At 33.2% G+C, this 16,331-nt stretch overlaps 3 protein-coding genes and 1 long non-coding RNA gene across 6 annotated transcripts; 2 read left to right on the top strand and 2 right to left on the bottom strand.

Annotated features, from left to right (window-relative positions):
* Window positions 1-407: 407 nt before the first annotated feature.
* On the bottom strand, window positions 408-1,164 carry LOC112724134 (uncharacterized). Its single transcript, XR_003163316.3, has 2 exons — window positions 839-1,164; window positions 408-747 (listed from the first exon to the last, which is right to left on the bottom strand). It is a non-coding gene; the product is annotated as an uncharacterized lncRNA (long non-coding RNA).
* Window positions 1,165-3,108: 1,944 nt separating this feature from the next.
* LOC112723623 (uncharacterized) lies at window positions 3,109-6,283 on the top strand. 2 transcript variants are annotated; one of them, XM_025775055.3, is made up of 8 exons: window positions 3,109-3,428; window positions 3,516-3,762; window positions 3,840-3,904; window positions 3,983-4,047; window positions 4,517-4,603; window positions 4,678-4,808; window positions 5,200-5,305; window positions 5,805-6,283. In XM_025775055.3, exons 1-8 carry the CDS (start codon window positions 3,247-3,249, stop codon window positions 5,831-5,833), a joined length of 912 nt encoding a protein of 303 aa, XP_025630840.1. In that variant the 5' UTR covers window positions 3,109-3,246; the 3' UTR covers window positions 5,834-6,283. The 2 variants fall into 2 exon arrangements, with proteins under 2 accessions (XP_025630840.1, XP_025630839.1); XM_025775054.3 differs by having other exon boundaries at window positions 3,118-3,428; window positions 5,798-6,283.
* Window positions 6,284-6,306: 23 nt separating this feature from the next.
* On the top strand, window positions 6,307-9,650 carry LOC112723622 (uncharacterized). Of its 2 annotated transcripts, none has more exons than XM_025775053.3 (2): window positions 6,307-8,452; window positions 9,337-9,650. In XM_025775053.3, the coding sequence occupies exons 1-2, from the start codon at window positions 7,034-7,036 to the stop codon at window positions 9,364-9,366; spliced, it is 1,449 nt and encodes a 482-aa protein (XP_025630838.1). In that variant the 5' UTR covers window positions 6,307-7,033; the 3' UTR covers window positions 9,367-9,650. The 2 variants fall into 2 exon arrangements, with proteins under 2 accessions (XP_025630838.1, XP_025630837.1); XM_025775052.2 differs by having other exon boundaries at window positions 6,307-8,706.
* Window positions 9,651-10,351: 701 nt separating this feature from the next.
* On the bottom strand, window positions 10,352-11,964 carry LOC112723624 (probable xyloglucan endotransglucosylase/hydrolase protein 23). The gene is made up of 3 exons (XM_025775056.2): window positions 11,314-11,964; window positions 11,021-11,214; window positions 10,352-10,934 (listed from the first exon to the last, which is right to left on the bottom strand). The coding sequence occupies exons 1-3, from the start codon at window positions 11,578-11,580 to the stop codon at window positions 10,547-10,549; spliced, it is 849 nt and encodes a 282-aa protein (XP_025630841.1). The 5' UTR covers window positions 11,581-11,964; the 3' UTR covers window positions 10,352-10,546.
* Between the last annotated feature and the right edge of the window lie 4,367 nt (window positions 11,965-16,331).

Below are 16,331 nucleotides of genomic sequence, written 5' to 3'. Positions count from 1 at the left end.
AACTATTCCCGCACTTGTTTCCTACTGTCCTGTACCCTATTTTGTTTGACGCTCCTCCTGCATATAACACGTCCTATAATTCAGGTTTAATTCAAATTTTGAATAAAAACTGCTTCTTTACTAGTGAATTAGAAGCTTTCTCTAATATATTGAATCTGACTTCATAAGTTAATAATAATATTATCTTATATTTATTTACTTATGTTGAAGAACCAAAGATTAAAAAAAAAAAAAAACGAGAGTAAAACCGTTTTGAACATTCTAACTTGTAACTTGTAAGTACACTGTACACGACGGGAGTACCAACCTACCCCAGCGGCACCTACTTTGCAAATCATAACAAACAATGGGGATGCTATGAACTGAAGCAATCAAACTCAACTTCAATTCCCTCTTATTAACAAAAGTTTCATTCTTAATTTCTTATCCTTATTCTTATATATTACTTACTATAAGAAATACATGTATTGCAAGAAAAATACATTATACACTATGCACATATATTCCACTGCAAAACTTTATCATACACAGAAGTTCAGAAATTAATAATTAAAGCAGTGGAAATGGATCTACAATTGCAGGCAGTAGTTGAGTTGGTGGCTTCCACTTGATCATGGTGTAGGGTTATGCTCAACATGTTCCACATAACCTCTACATCTCTGTACCCACACATTTGTACATCATCTCTTAGCTTCAGCAACCCAACATCGCCGTTGTATTCAATCCCACCGCTGTGTCTCCCAACCCCTTCAAGAACATACCAATATGCTTAATTGTTTAATTCAAAATTAATAATGACAAGAGATTGTTAGAGATAGATAGAGGAGGAGCTAACTACCAGATTTGCGAAGCTTGATTCTTGTAGAGAGCGCACACCAAGTTCTTCTGATCTTATGCCACCAATCCATGTAGCGATGAGACAAAAGTGGTTAGGTAATTAATGTGCGAATGTCTTTATATATATGGTATGGTGGTGGTGGAGCAGAGAAGAGAGGCACCGATTAATAGTATATAGTATATGAAAACACGTTGTGCCAAGCGTCTTGCGGAGGTGCATTACACACTCCAGAATGTGTTAGTGTTACCAAGGAAGGGATTTGGCTTCCCTCTATTCCTATTATATATCCTACTTTAATTCCTTTCTTCCTAATTCATTCTTAGTATTATGGTAATGGTGGTGCCTAATAATAATATATTGGTTCGGCTGCTCTTGTCACATTCTATGAACCTCTTCAATAGTCCACGTTGCACGCCTACTCACATGACCATCCCACCTATTCAGCAGCCCACCTCTCTTTCATTTCAGGTTACCCCTTACTTTTACCATAAATAAAATTTAAAAAACGCTTTATTGACTTGTAAGTTAATTTGAGTACACAATTAGAATTAATTGTTTGTTTGGATTACAGTTTATAAATAGAAATTCGTGTAAAATTGAGATTGCAAATTTGATTTTAATGAAAAGTAAATTTATATTAAAGTAATTTATATTTGACAATGTTTATATCAAAATAGATCATAGTAAAATAAATGTTGTTTAAATAAAAAAAAATAGACATCAACTTAAATAATTTTTGTATATTATTTTATTATTTTAATTTAAATATTTAAATAAATCTTATTAATTAATTTTATAATAAAATTAATATTTATATACTAAAATAAAAAATAACATATAAAAATTGACAAATATATTTTTAATTAAAACTAACAAAATATAAATTTTAAAGAGTACTAAGAATAGTAAAAAAATTAAATATTTACTTTGGTAGTGATTGAAATAAATCAAAAAAATTTTGATAATATTTTTTATATAATATATTTTTAGTACTCTTAATACTCTTTTTTAGTATGTTATAATTTTTTATTATTATTTTATTATTTATGATTAATTTTTTATTTAATTTACTTTACCTAATAGAATCAATAAATTATATTATAAAAAGATAATAAAAAATAATATAAAAAATCACAATTATAAAAATATATAATATCAAACAAATAATTAACAAAAAGCAAAAATAATAAATAATAGAAAAAAGTTCATATAAACAGAAAATAAGAATTTCATAAATAACATAATAATATGTATAAAAGATAAAATCGATAAAAGATAAATAAAGATTATAAACATAAGAGGAGTGCTACACATACAACTTAACAAAAAGCACGCTAGCCCATATACGATTTCCATAGCGTCTTTCGCGTTCTTCCTTCTTCTCCTCCTCTTTCTTCTTCTTCTCCTTCTTCTTCTTCTACTATTCTTCTTCTTCCTCCTCCATGAAAATGAGTTTCTTGTCAAATTTGTTCGATCTCATTCGTGCGTTTTCTCTTTACATTTTCATTCGTTGTTTTATTTGCGTTTATCATTGGTATTTTTGCTTTATTTTTTTTCTGAAATCAAGCTTTGAAATCGTGAAGATAATGGAACTTCAGAAATACACCCAAAAGATTACAAGAATACACCCAACCGATTACAGGAATTCAGCCAAACGATTATAGAAATACACCCAAAGGATTACAGAAATACACCCAAATGATTTAAAAAATACACCCAAAATTCGTTACCTTATGCATAATTTAGAACTCTTCCTCTTTCTCCTCCTCATCTTCTTCTTCTTCTTCATTTTCTTATTTCACATTCTCATAATTCTTTTTGGGAGAAAAAAATCAAACAAAGAAGAAAAAAATACATAATGTTGCAAAATCAAAAGAAGAATGAGGAGAAACACGACGATGAAGATGAAACACTTCAAAAACGAAGAAGAAGAAGCACAGAAAAAGAAGAAAAAGGAGAAGAAAAAGAGGAGGCATAGAAAAAAAAAAAAAAAAAAGAAATACATGACTTATATAACTTGTATGGAAAAATACTTGTACATGAAGAATTTCTTTAAACATAATTTTAAATGTAAAATAATTTCTGGGTTTATGAATAAAAATTTTATCAAACAAAAACCGAAGCTTCCAAGAAATCTAAACTTAACACACGTGAGTAGCTCTACACAAATATCATCCAACTTGAATTAGTGAATGATTAACTCACTAACTAGTAAAATAGTAATAATTAATTTTCTTTTGAAACAAAACACACGGATTCTAGTTGACTTTATTGAACGTACACACACGTAGACTGGCAGGCCAAGATACCAGTTATTTAATTGTTAGAGAAGAAAAAAAAAAAAAACCCGCGATGAGGAGTTTCCGTTAATTTATGGTGTACGGATAAGATAATGGTATTCCTTGAAGATGAGGAACAGCATCAATGGCACTAGACCCTTACCACTTCCCTCATTTTCGACCCGCCTCTTCCCAACAACCGCCACTCCTTACCTCCATTCACCACCGACCGCAAACCCTATCCTCCACCACTGCTCTGCCACGTCAACCCTTCGAAACACGGCCATTCCAACTTCCACTACTCACCACAGGTTTGATCTTTCTTTTTTTCGAGATCCGCACCAAATTAAACATTTCTGAAAATCTTGTGAAGCTAACTACTTCTACCTTTCGTTTAGGGTACAACTGTGGTGGCTAACATGTTTTGGTGATATTTGGTGGAGATGGTTTTCTAGACTTATCTCCTTTTACTTGCTCTCTCTCAATCTCGTTGCTGCACCTTCTGCCTATCCAGCTTCCTCTACTTCTTATGCCTGCGAGCACATTGATGCTTATTATTCCCCTGTCATGCATTTAAGAGGTGAATCACTCAAGAAGAAATTGAACAGCATCGTTGCCCCTCACCATTCCTTGTCCTATCAAGAGGTCCTTCCGCCTCTTAATTGTGTACGCCACTTCATTCAAAATCTGTAGATCTGAAATTATTACAATCTAATTTACAGGTGTGGGATGCCCTCAAGATTCTTGATGCTGCTGATATTGATAATCCAGAAGCTTCGTCGGGGATGTATGGACTTTGTAATTTCATTTAGTAATGTCTTTTGTTTATGATATCTAACTGATTTTTCATGTATGCTCTGTGCAGAGTGGAAATATACTCATTGAGAGTTGTCTCAAAACGATTGTCAGGAAAACCGCAGGGATGGAATAGTGAGTCAACTAAACAATTTGTTGGACTTTCCATGTAGGATGTTAGTTTCTCACCAATCTTATTTACCTATACATTTTTATCAGTTGCTTTTAGTGCTTTCTGTAGCATGCCTTGTTCTCTTTTGATGATACCATAGGGTAAATATGAGAAATGCTATTTGTACACCAAAATCAGTCACTAAAATCAGCCACCAATGTATTTGTGTATAAATACATATATGGTTTAATTTATTTTCAATGTGTATTTGTATTCTAGCATGTATTTTATACTGGTGGCTGACTTTGGTGGCTAATTTTGGTGTACGCGTAGCATAACCTGGTAAATATACATGCATTTTGATCAAGCACCCTTTATAGCTAGCAATTTTTGTGCTCGAGAAGATTATTTATTTATTGGTTGAGTGGTTAAGTGTTCGGGGAGAGAAAAGGGGGGGGGATCAATCCACTCATTGACATTAAGCTTTTACAGGGGAGCATCTATGGCCTCGTTCTTATGGGTTGATGGCAGGTCCTGCTTTGACTGATTTACACAATATTCGCCCTTCTGATGTCAATGGTAAGAAAATCCACTGCTCGATATTTTAGAAAATCAATATTGCCATTTCATTTTATATTACAAGTTTCTTGCAGTCAATTCATCAAGGGGAAATAAGTATTATGGTGAATGCATGACTAGCTCAAACAAATGTTTGAGTCCAGCAAACAAAGAAGCTGCATTGGACACTGAAACAGACAAGCAGAGGTGGGCACCGCCTGCAAGGGTAACCTTTTCTGTATTTTTTGAGCAAATTGTAGCTAATTTCTGATCCTGCAATGAATTGAAAAGAGATATGGCTTGGTAGTACAGTCATATCCGGTATGTCACTATACTTTGTCACTTCAGAATTATAGCACCTGAGCTTAGCCATTTTAGTTGGACACATTGGATTTCTATTAAAATTGTTCTAATTGATGTTCACGAGTAACTCGAATGGTACCTGGAGAGCTAATATCAGATGTTAAAGGATGATCATATAGGTATATGGTGGGAATTAAGTACTTAAATCAGTCTGTTTTCCAATTAGCTGTGAGCCTGTGATGTCAGTTCATATGGACATATTTATTCAAATTTTGTTTTGGATATACATCTGAAGTTAGACTAATTAACCTCAGGTTAGAGGGGATATCGCAAGGGCTTTAATGTACATGGCAGTCGCTTATGGGTTTCAGCAACCGGGGGGAAATCCAGGTCTTCGCCTCTCAGATACTCCAAATATTGGTAGGTTGGGCTATTGTTTTCAACTTTTCATTCAGCTGCAATGCTTAGATTGCTGACCAAAGTTTCCCAGCGGGAATGTATATGCTTTGCACGTTTCTCAAAATTTCAGTGTGCTTTATCTTGCTTGTGTATTTGGTTTTGTCAACCCAGGGTATTCATTTCATTAGATAGTGATTTTATCATCTCTTGTTTATCCGTGAGTGTAATAACAAACTTGGCATCTGATATGACAAGCAATACAATTCAATTTTCATTTCTCGAATTGTTTTTAGTTCTTTTATAATAAGTTAAAATAAAAGTAGTAACTTCTGAAAGAAAATATCTTCTCAATCTGTTTAACTATATCTTGTGCTGTCATTTTGTCAAATTGATGCTTAAGTATTTCAAGAAAGAAAATTGATGCTCTCTAGCTTTCATTACTTTTTTGGGCAAGGTAAATTTATGCTGTACCTTAAAGTTGAAAGGGAAGTAACAATTGTGTGTTTGGTGCAGAGAACAGGGAGATGGGGTTGCTTTCCACATTATTGAAGTGGAACGAAGTGGATCCCCCTTCGAGGGAAGAGAAGTTGAGAAATGAAAGAATATGCAAAATGTATCAGCATAATCGGAATCCCTTTGTAGATCATCCTGAGTATGCTAATCTTATATGGAAATGGAAGCCAGTTGTTTCAAGACCTATTCCATTCAGTGATAATGATAATAATGCTATCTCATCAAAGACGAGTTACCTAGTGTCTCCATCAACAAACTTATGCCTTACGCATCATAGTGTTTCCTCCTTTTCATTCTCATTTTTTGTTTCGTAAAAATAAAATGTGTGTATAGATATTTCCTAAAGGAATGTATATTATTCGCCTTTTTTGGAGGAAAACTTTGTCTTTCTCATGTAATTTATTGACTTTTTTTTTAATTAAACATACATTTATATTATCCCGGCCAACACATATATACAAATTACAATACGGGAAATTTTATGAATTTCTTAAGTAGTACACTTTTTTTTTTTTTTTTTTTTACCAAAGATATGAGTCTCGAACTCGCAACTTTTTAATTGAGTATGGGGAGACTATGCCATTTGAGCTATTACTCATTGGCCTTAAGTAGTACACCTTGAACACTATGTTATAATATTACTACCTAACTAAATTAAATTGGATACTAATTTTAATATTCAGAGAACGCATAAAGATATCTTACAACATTCAAATAATAGATTACAAAAATCAGTAAAGTTTATTATTTTTATCATTATTTTTAGTCTATATTTTTTAATTAATTATTATTAAAAATAATAAATTCGGTTAGCACTTTAACATTTTTCATAATTTATTAGAGAATGTTATAAAAAATGTATAAAATAAATAAATTTAATTTTAATATATTGATAGTATAAATCATTTTATATAGTTATGTAATTACATTCGTTTTTGAATTATTATTTACGTAGTCAAATATAAAAAAAAAAATATTTTTATTGATGTGATATTATCTAATTGAATATATGTGAAAAATTATTTTATAATTTATCAAAATTAAATTCAAAAAGTAAAACATAAAAAAAAAAAAAAAGAGAGTATTTTCTTTCTCAGCGTTTAGGGTTTTTGCAAAGCTAAGTTTAAATCCCTAAAAACCCCAAAATCCCTCCTGGCCTCTGTTATCTGGGCTCGTCAACCTCGTCTCTCCACTAGGTTAGGGTTTTCTGCATCTCCAAGTGCTCCCCCGATCCCAATGGAGAACGATTCCGAGCAACAAATGGGTCGTTCACTGGTAAAGCAGCTAGCGTGCTGCAACAAAACCACCCGCGACAGGGCTCTCCGCGTTCTCCTCAAAACATGGCTCCCTTCCCTCTCCGACCACCTCTCCGACGACGACGCCAAGAAGCTTTGGAAGGGTCTCTTCTACTGCTTCTGGCACTCCGACAAGCCCCTCCCTCAGGCCGAACTCGCCAACCGCCTCTCCTCTCTCCTCCTCTCTCTCTCCTCCACCCCCTTCTCTCTCCAGTACCTCTCCACCTTCTTCCTCACCATGCGCCGCGAGTGGCCTTCCATTGACGCCCTCCGCCTCGACAAGTTCTACCTTCTCATCCGCAGGTTTATTTCTACTCTCTTCTCTCTCTTGAAAAAGAATTCCTGGGATTTGGAACTTGTTCGCCGGTACGCCGACGTTTTGGACAAGGGCACTTTCTCCGCCGAGGATAAGTTTCAGGGTAGTAATGGCGTTAATTACCATTTTGCCACTGTTTTTCTGGAGGAGCTTAGGCCGTTTCTGCCTGTTAGAGTTGAGGTTCTCGATATTCTGTTTGCACCGTTTTATTCTGTTATGGGGAGGGTGCCTGATAGGGTTTTGTTAGGGAAGATTAAGTCTGGCTTGTTTGATGTGTTGCTGAAGAATGGGAGGAGATTGTTGGAGGCAAGGAAGGCTGGCGAGGAGGTTGCTTCGGGGGACGATGTTGCGGTTCTTGGGACTGTGGGTTTGGTTATGGGGTTTTCTGGTAAGCTTTATGGTATTGGTTCAGATCCTGGGTGTTGTCAAGGGAATAGGAAGGTATTGTTTGGGCTTCATGAACAGTTTTTGAAGCTTGAGAAGGATGCTGCCGCCTCTGGATTTGAGTTCTCAATTCCGGATTCTGTTGATCAGGATGATGATGAGGAAGTGCCAATTTTGGTTCCCGTTTGTAATGGCATGGAGGTGGATGCTCTGGAGGCCAAGGCGGAGGGCGAGGACCTTGCTAATGGTAAGGTGTTGAAGAAGTGTAAGAAGGATAATAAGGTTGGTGGTGTTAAGAAAGCAAAGACGAAGAAGAAGGGTGGCAAAGCCGAGGATGACAGTGAAAATGTAGCTGATGAGAATGGTGGTGATTTGAATGGCAAACAGGTTGATGATGAGGGCACTCTACTGTTGAATGAGGCTGTGATGTCAAACCTCCAGAAGCAGTTTGAGAAGGTTGCTGCTGAAGAAGGTTTAGATGATGATGGTGTTGCAAGTGCCTGTGATAGTCCTCATTCTACATCTGCTGGAGCTATGTCTAAGAAGAGGAAGAGAACGAAAAATTTGAAAGGAAAGAAGTCCCAGGATTCTGAAATTGATGGTGGAGATGCTGATGATGACGCTGCTGTGGCAATGAATGGGGAGAAGAGCGCCAAGAAGGTAAGATTTTCCATGAAAAGTAACTTGGTGTGGAAGCCACACACTCCTTTACCTCCTCAGAGCCTGAGGTTGCCTCCTTCTGCTGCTCCCAGAGGAAGTGCACTCAAAAAGGGTGTGCCCCCAGGTCCTATCAGGGAGATGCTTCCTCCTACCAAGAAGCCAAAAGCGAAGAAGGCGAGGAGGGTCATTAAGGGTGTTGTCGGATCTGTCAAAAGACTGAAGAAATTAAGAACTCGTTCTGCATGATTTGCTTCGTATGGTTATACGACTTTGTTTTGACATGATTGTCTTCCTTTTTTTTTTTGTCATTATTATGAAATTCTTGGGAGTTTATTGTGATAATTGAGTTCTGCACCAAGTGAAAGCAAATTGACTTGGAGTTGAGGCCATGCCTTCAAGATTGCGATGTTGATTAATATGTAGTTCATCTACTTCTCACTATCATTGCTTGCTATGCTATGTTTGTTGTTCTAGTGAAATGATTTCAAGTGCTTGGCATTGATTCTTTTCCTTATGTTTTGTGGCTGAAAGACGTCACTTGGTCATACTAGAGGAGGATAAAAGCTTTATTGGTTTATTAATTTTCAAAATTTTTATGTTGTTTTCTTGTTCATCCTCTCAATTATCAAAGATAATTGAAATTATTGCGGATTCGGCATCAAAGCCACAAGAATTTTGTGAGAGCCATTTTGAAAGATGTGGATAATTAGAGGATTTGTATTATTTGTAAATTGCATGGGGGGCTTTGTGAAAGAGTCAATCAGCTGCGTCCCTGCTTGCCACTGTGTTATGTTTAAGGCTGATGAGAAATTGAGAATGATGGTTCTCTGATTTAAATTGTGTTGGTGTTATTTGAATGATACCCTGCTTCTGATGATTAACAGGGAGGTCGAAAGGGTCTGCGGAAAAGGTGAGTGCTGATTCCTCGGTGGTAATGAAATCAACCAGTTTACCTATGGCATGGTGTGTTAAGGTAAAGCGCATTTGGATTTGCAGTGCTCTGGTTCTTCCACTGGGTGAAATTATAAGATTAATCTGTGATAACTTTCTTCTGTTGAGGCAGTTTATTTTATAGGTGTTTTGAGTTTCTGTCTCTGTAAATAAAAGTAGCCCTCTCTTGTCGAAACATAAACATAAAAATTCAATTTTGGTGCTATAGATATTGTAGGAAGAGCTTACAATTATCATTTTCTTCTTTTATGTCGTGTTCATGGCCCATAGCTTTATAGTTACATTATTTTAAGGTTTTTCTTACATTTCTTTCCTCTCAATCTTGAGCTCAATCACAGAATTGCAGAACTAGTGATAATCTCAAAAGTGTCTAACCATTGAAGAATTTGTTTTTAACAAAGCGCAGTGTGTAATATCAACTTCTAGTAGTACATAAATTTGTTCTTTTCTGGTGAAAGCATAACTTTTTGGTTCCCAGTTCCCCATCGAGTGTTTTCGCTTTCTTCTCGAGTTAATTCAATGGAATGAATCCACAGTCACGTTCGAATGATGAACCGGATAATAATAGCTTATGGTGATGGCCATTTTGCATTTGATTTGTGATTGTGATTGTGATTGCTACGAGCTAAGGCATCAAAGAATCTCATTTGCATTGTGTTGGGGTTGTGTCACTGTGTTTAGCAACAGAAGAGGTTTAGAACATTAAACTTGGTCGTCTTATTACTTAGATCTGTATTTGTACCGAAACATTCAAATATATGTAGGTAAACTCAACAATTGGCCAAGTTTCTATGCCAACATTAATTTGGAGGAATTATCTTGAGTCTTGATCAAGCAAGAACGTAGATAAAACATCATATACCTCATGGTTCTACTTCTAATATGTGTTTATTTGACCCTTGACTTGTAGAAGAAAGAACAGCCGTGAATTTGTAAACATGGTCCACATTTCTTTTATAATGTTGTTTAACAATCTAAACAAGTTTATTATTCATAACCAAAAATTACAACGAATCTGGATTGCAGAGAGTAGAATGCCTAATAAATAAAGTATATATAAAATATAAACGGAAGATCCTAGGTTTTTGTTTGTTTATTCAATTTATACAAGACAGGGCAAAGAAATGATAAGAAACGTGTTGATCATGCAAGGGTGCATTCAGGAGGAAGGCCTTGTGGGAATCGTTTGGTATCAGTGCAGTAATTGTAGATCATGTAGTTCTTCTGAACCCACTGGATTCTTGCTTGCCCAGTTGAGTCAAGTGACTGAGTGAACCATGATTGGCCTTGTTTTGAAGAACAAGAGGAGCCTGAAGAAGAGCTCCAAACACAAGCTTGTGCATTGAAGCCTTTGTATGAGGCTGTGAATGGGGCTTGGGTCCAATCAGTCTTCACAAGCCCACCCCTTGTGGCCCAATCTTCTGCGTCCCATAGACTTGAGTATATCCTCATTGCTTGATTCTTAGGAAATGGAACTCCTTTTGATTCCCAATTCTTGAACTCCCTTATTGGTGTGCCGTCCACAGAGAATCTGATGATAATAATATATAGTTATAGTTATAGTTATAGTTATAGTTTAATAATAATCAATATTAGTTTAATATGGTATATGCATACATGATGCTTTGAGGATTCCAAAGAAGAGAATAAGTATGGAAGTCCTTGGTGGGGTCGAACCATAGATGGAACTGTTGTTCTCTGTTGCCTTTCCCTTGCGTGAATACATTCGTGTGCAGAGTGTATGGTTCACCACTCAAGTTCCCCAGAAATTCAAAGTCTATCTCATCGTGAGTGTCACCAAGTGAACTTAGCTGCAACCAATCAGATAGATGCATGCATATATGGTTATTAACTTATGAGTTAAGATACACATAAATGTAAACTAATTAAGGATTATATTATATACTTACATAATAGGCTGTGACTGTGCCTGCTGAATTACCAGGAACAAGTTTAAGCTGCATGTCGATCTTTCCAAACAGGTACTCGTTCCGGGAACGGAAGCCGGAGCCGGAGGCCTTGTCAAGGGACAGCGTCAGAAGCTGTCCGTTGTTGAGAACTTTGGCACGGTCATTACCCCATGTAATTTCAAAGTCTTGGTTGAAGTTACCTGCGGATGCAGCAACCGCAAACCCTATAAGGAGAACACTATTAATAATAAGTACCTCAATCCCCATATTAATTATGGTTCCTTTAATTTGATTTGGTTGGCAAATAGGAGGCAAATATGTATAGAGAGAGAGAAGGAAGCAAAAGAAGCCAAGAGAAGTATATGAGTGATGATGTGCATGCAAAGTTATATATATATATAGGGAATAGAAGGAGTGTGTATTAAGAGATTGAGAAGGCAATTATGAAAGTGAGGGGTCATTGGGTTTTGGAAGGTGGTGGTGGAAGTGGTTGAGAAGAAACTACAAGCGTGTAAGAACAATGCAAATAGAAGAAAGAATTGAGTTGACTTGGCTTTCATGGAATGGCTGCCTCAGCCCTCAGAGGTAGGGACCATGCCAGCTATATAATCAGGACTCATCTATATCCAAGTGCTATATATGTATGTATTTAACTAGATTCAATTTTAATAGCTCTTTTTGTATGATGAGTTCTTAGGACACACATTGATTTTTCTACCCACTTGAAAAATTATCGGATGGCAGCTGTCTAGGTTGTACTAGTCATCTTTCAGTTGATTGTATCATAAATAGACAAATGCGTTATTGTGGAAACTCAGGTGCAGTGGATTTCACGTGAAGTTAATATATGAGAGTTGTTAGATGATTTAATTGATTTGACTATATTTTTATTTAACGGCTCTCAAGTATCAACTTTGCGTGAAGTTGACTCCATCTAAGTTTTCACCATGCACTATATGTGATGGTATTTAATGAATAATTAATAAGGGTAAACTATATTTTTTGTCCCTGAAGTTTGACAAAAAATTTAAAAATACCTCTAAGTTTTATTTTGTTTTAATTTTGTCCCAAAAATTTTCGATTTGCATCAAATATACCCCTGACGGCTAATTTTTCAAAAAATTTAAGACCGATTCAATAACAATTTCATAAGAACAACTCTCAATACAAGCAAATCAAGCATAATTTTCATGCATTATTGTTAAATTGGTCTTAAATTTTTTTTAAAATTTAGCCGTCGATGGTATATTTGATACAAATAAAAAATTTTTGAGATAAAATTAAAACAAAATAAAATTTAGAAATATTTTTAAAACTGTTGCCAAAGTTTAGGGAAAAAAAAGGCATACTTTACCCTAATTAATAATGTACCTCTAGTTTGGAGTGCCCTTGATTAACACCTTTCTGCCTAACGTCAAACTTGTACTATTCAATAATAAATATGTAACAAACATACATGCATACAATCAGTTTTATATATTATGTATGTGAAATTAAAATTGTGAATAGTAGTTAGGTCAATGAATTAATAACCTTCATGAGCTCTTAGCTTAGAAATTGAAATAATTCGTACTATAATGTCAAGGGAGGGGGGAGAGTAGTTTCAACTTTCAAACGTGGTGACGTACATAAAAACAATGGTCTTAGTGTTCAATGGATACAGATTTGTTTATTATTTACGAGTTTATAAAAGGAATCACCGGTTTATTTGGACTTGGGGCTATATATATAATAAAGTTAAGAGAATAATAGAGAAAATTAGAAGTTTCTAGTTTCAAGCTTTGTGCTAAGATTGGGTCTTACACTGGTCAAATGTTGCTTTCGTGCAAAGCTGGTTACTAGTAATATATTTAGATGCATTTCTCACCATTTATGACAAGTAGAATATCGCATACGCTTCCTTCTTCTTCTTCTTGGCTGGTGTAGTCACTTCTGACTTTTGATCCAACCTTCTCTCTTTTCTCATTTCATTTATTGTCTCAATTTTAATTCATTAGGACGTTGTTTCAAATTTTTCCCATCTGTGCATGTATTGTATATAGTACAGTATAGTATAGTATAGGAGCCACTCAAATAAAAACACCTAAAATTTCGTTTTTTTAAAGATATTTTTTAACAATTAAAATTTAATATATATAATCAATTAAATTATGTTATTTCTATCATAATTAGATTGGATAAATTGACTTAGTCGAAAAATTAATGAATCAAATTTTAAACCGATCTAAAGTAATACTTTTTTTTAGAAAATGATTATAATATCTTTATTATAAAAAATGACTAAAATATTTCTATTATATATATTAATTATGAGAACGACAGAAAAAGAAGAGAAGGATTATGATTTAGGATTCTCCAAATATATATATATAAAATAAAAATATTTTAGTTATTTTTCATAAAAAATATTAATTTAAACTAATTTAAGATTTAATTCATTAATTTTTTGACTAAATCAATTTATCTAATCTAATTTTGATAAAAATAATATAATTTAATTAATTATATATATTAAATTTTAATTACTTAAAAACGTCTTTAAAAAGAAATATTTTAGGCGTTTTTATTATTTGAGTGGCTACTATATGTATGCCTCTCTTTTTAGTATACATGCTTTAATGCATAACATATAAACTATATTATAGTCTTTATGATACTAATTTTTAATTCAGAATACTAATACCCAACACGTTATTCAGCAAGAACTAATGCTAAATTACTTTGAAGCTCACTAGTTATAATATATTAGTTTTGTTACTTTAGACCTACTTTTCAGTTTTCACATACACAAATATATAAAGCCACCATTTTAATGGCCTATCTTTTCCCCCACCAATATAATTGATATTAAAGAATAATATTTAAATAAATTGAATTCAACCAACCTATGAGTTAGTTCAAGTAATACATGTTGGCTTTCATTTATGTAAATTTTAAGGTTAAGGTCTTATATTTCGAAATTTTTTTTATTGAATTACTCGCATTATAATATGAAATTTTCAAACTTATGACAAGAATAAGAGAACATAGAATATTATTGCTTTATTATGTGATTTGTGTCGAACACATAATTTTCTTGATCACCATCAAAATAATTACACACAAAAAAAAGGGTGGGTCATCATTTCATAGCATCGAATATGTACACGAAAAAATGGGCAAAAAAAGAAAGCATCTATGTTTGCACAGGCATAGAATGGAGGGTGTTGGGGTGGTGAGGACCACACGGAAGAAGTGGTTGCAATGTGAGTTTCATTCATGTCCCTAAGTAATTGCAATCTTCCTGTAATTGACTTGTAATTAATTTCTTTCCAAATCTTATTCTCATCCTTATGCCTGCAGCTTACTTGATAATTAAGGCTGCGTTTGTTTATAAAGACAGGATATTGAGACAGGAATATAGAGATATAAAATCGTGTTTGATAGAGAAGGTATGGATAGAGATAATGTGTCTAGAGACACTAAATTAATGTATTTTGTGTTCATTCTGACAGGAAAGACACGGAGACATTAACAAGAAACACAACTTATTTTTTATTTTTTCTTCTATTATTCTTATTAATTTTTTATAATTATATTTTTTATTATTATATTTTTTATTTTAAAATTTTTGAATAAAAAAATAAAAATAAATTAGATTTTTATAATTTATTCTAATTTATCACCAAATAAAATACAAGAACATAAAATTTTATATCTCTATTTTTTATATTTTGTTCTTAATATCTTGTCTTGTCTTGTTTTATTTTCAGAAATAAACGCAACCTAATAAATCATAATATATAGCGGTCTTAAAAGAAATGAAATATATAGTATTATTATGTAATAATACTATATAGTTGTTCACCACTTATAATTACTATATCATATCTCTGCTAAGTTCTACAACTATGCTTCTAACAATAATTAATTATTTAATTCACTAACCAATGAATTAATAATTGAGGAGGAAGCTTCGTGATTAAAATTATTACATTTAAACATGTTTCAATAACAACTTTGTACATATCAAAAAGTAGTAAAAGGACATCATAGATTTTAACATTCACATTATTTGTTGCTTGCTATCAGGAATATTAATATGCATGGTTGTCTTCCATTAACAATACCAATACCTAGATTTTGGCTCCTTCGGAAAGGAGATTAATTCCTTTTTGAGTATATATATAGATACAAAGATTTCATTATCTAATTTATATTTTAAGTATGAATACAAACGTCTTATACCGTGTTGATATATATTACGGCAAAGAGTAGCCCCACTACTAATAATTAACCAATAAATACCAAAGTAGGCGCTTGCTTAATCTTGGCTAGTTTTTGTTCTACAAGTATTATCCTCTAACTGTTAAAATTTGTATTTTTTTTATATCTCTTTAAATTTAATCTATAAATATTACAGCAGCTCTAGCTGTTAAAAAATTATCATTCTTTTCAAATATATGTCATAGTAGTTTTAAATGCATATACTTGAATGATATTGGGTGCACACTAAATTCAATCATCAAAATTAATTATTAGTATAAAATATATATTAAAAATAAATTAAATAATATGAATATATTTATATACAAATATATAATAACTAATTTGATAGTTAATTTTTATTATGTAAATAATATTTTTTATATACACAAGATAGATATTGGATAAAGTATGAGCGAATTGGCTTGTGTGAATGTGATACGAAAAATGTAAGTTAGCAATGAGTACAATGATATCATTTAGAGTAAAAAAAAAAGGTAATGCTAGGGAGACAAAAAAAAACGGTCAGAACTTGTCTTATTTAGCATTTATTAATTGTCGCAACAATTAATAAATACTAAATAAGGCAAATTATGGCTGTTTTTGATTGATTTTCTTTGGTTACCAAACATTTTCGAAAAAAAAAATTACTGATTGTTGTTATATATTATGTTTTGTTTTGGATGTATGATTTTATTATTGTTAGACTAAATTTCTGTTTCTTTTGTCTGGAACCACTTTTTGAAGGTTTTGTCATCCTTAATAGCAATGAT

The sequence above is a fragment of the Arachis hypogaea genome, chromosome 11 (assembly GCF_003086295.3).
Source record: "Arachis hypogaea cultivar Tifrunner chromosome 11, arahy.Tifrunner.gnm2.J5K5, whole genome shotgun sequence".
Classification (NCBI taxonomy): domain Eukaryota; kingdom Viridiplantae; phylum Streptophyta; class Magnoliopsida; order Fabales; family Fabaceae; genus Arachis; species Arachis hypogaea.
Note: the sequence above shows the minus strand (reverse complement) of the source record. Positions and strands in the feature narration are given on the sequence as shown.

Coding starts and splice junctions, on each gene's coding strand:
- LOC112723622 (XM_025775052.2), top strand. CDS start 7,034: ATGGAGAACGATTCCGAGCAACAAATGGGTCGTTCACTGGTAAAGCAG.
- LOC112723623 (XM_025775054.3), top strand. CDS start 3,247: ATGAGGAACAGCATCAATGGCACTAGACCCTTACCACTTCCCTCATTT. Junction 4,048..4,516: donor AAAACCGCAGGGATGGAATA/GTGAGTCAACTA, acceptor AAGCTTTTACAG/GGGAGCATCTATGGCCTCGT. Junction 4,604..4,677: donor TCGCCCTTCTGATGTCAATG/GTAAGAAAATCC, acceptor AGTTTCTTGCAG/TCAATTCATCAAGGGGAAAT.
- LOC112723624 (XM_025775056.2), bottom strand. CDS start 11,580: ATGGGGATTGAGGTACTTATTATTAATAGTGTTCTCCTTATAGGGTTT. Junction 11,215..11,313: donor GCACAGTCACAGCCTATTAT/GTAAGTATATAA, acceptor GATTGGTTGCAG/CTAAGTTCACTTGGTGACAC. Junction 10,935..11,020: donor TGGAATCCTCAAAGCATCAT/GTATGCATATAC, acceptor TATTATCATCAG/ATTCTCTGTGGACGGCACAC.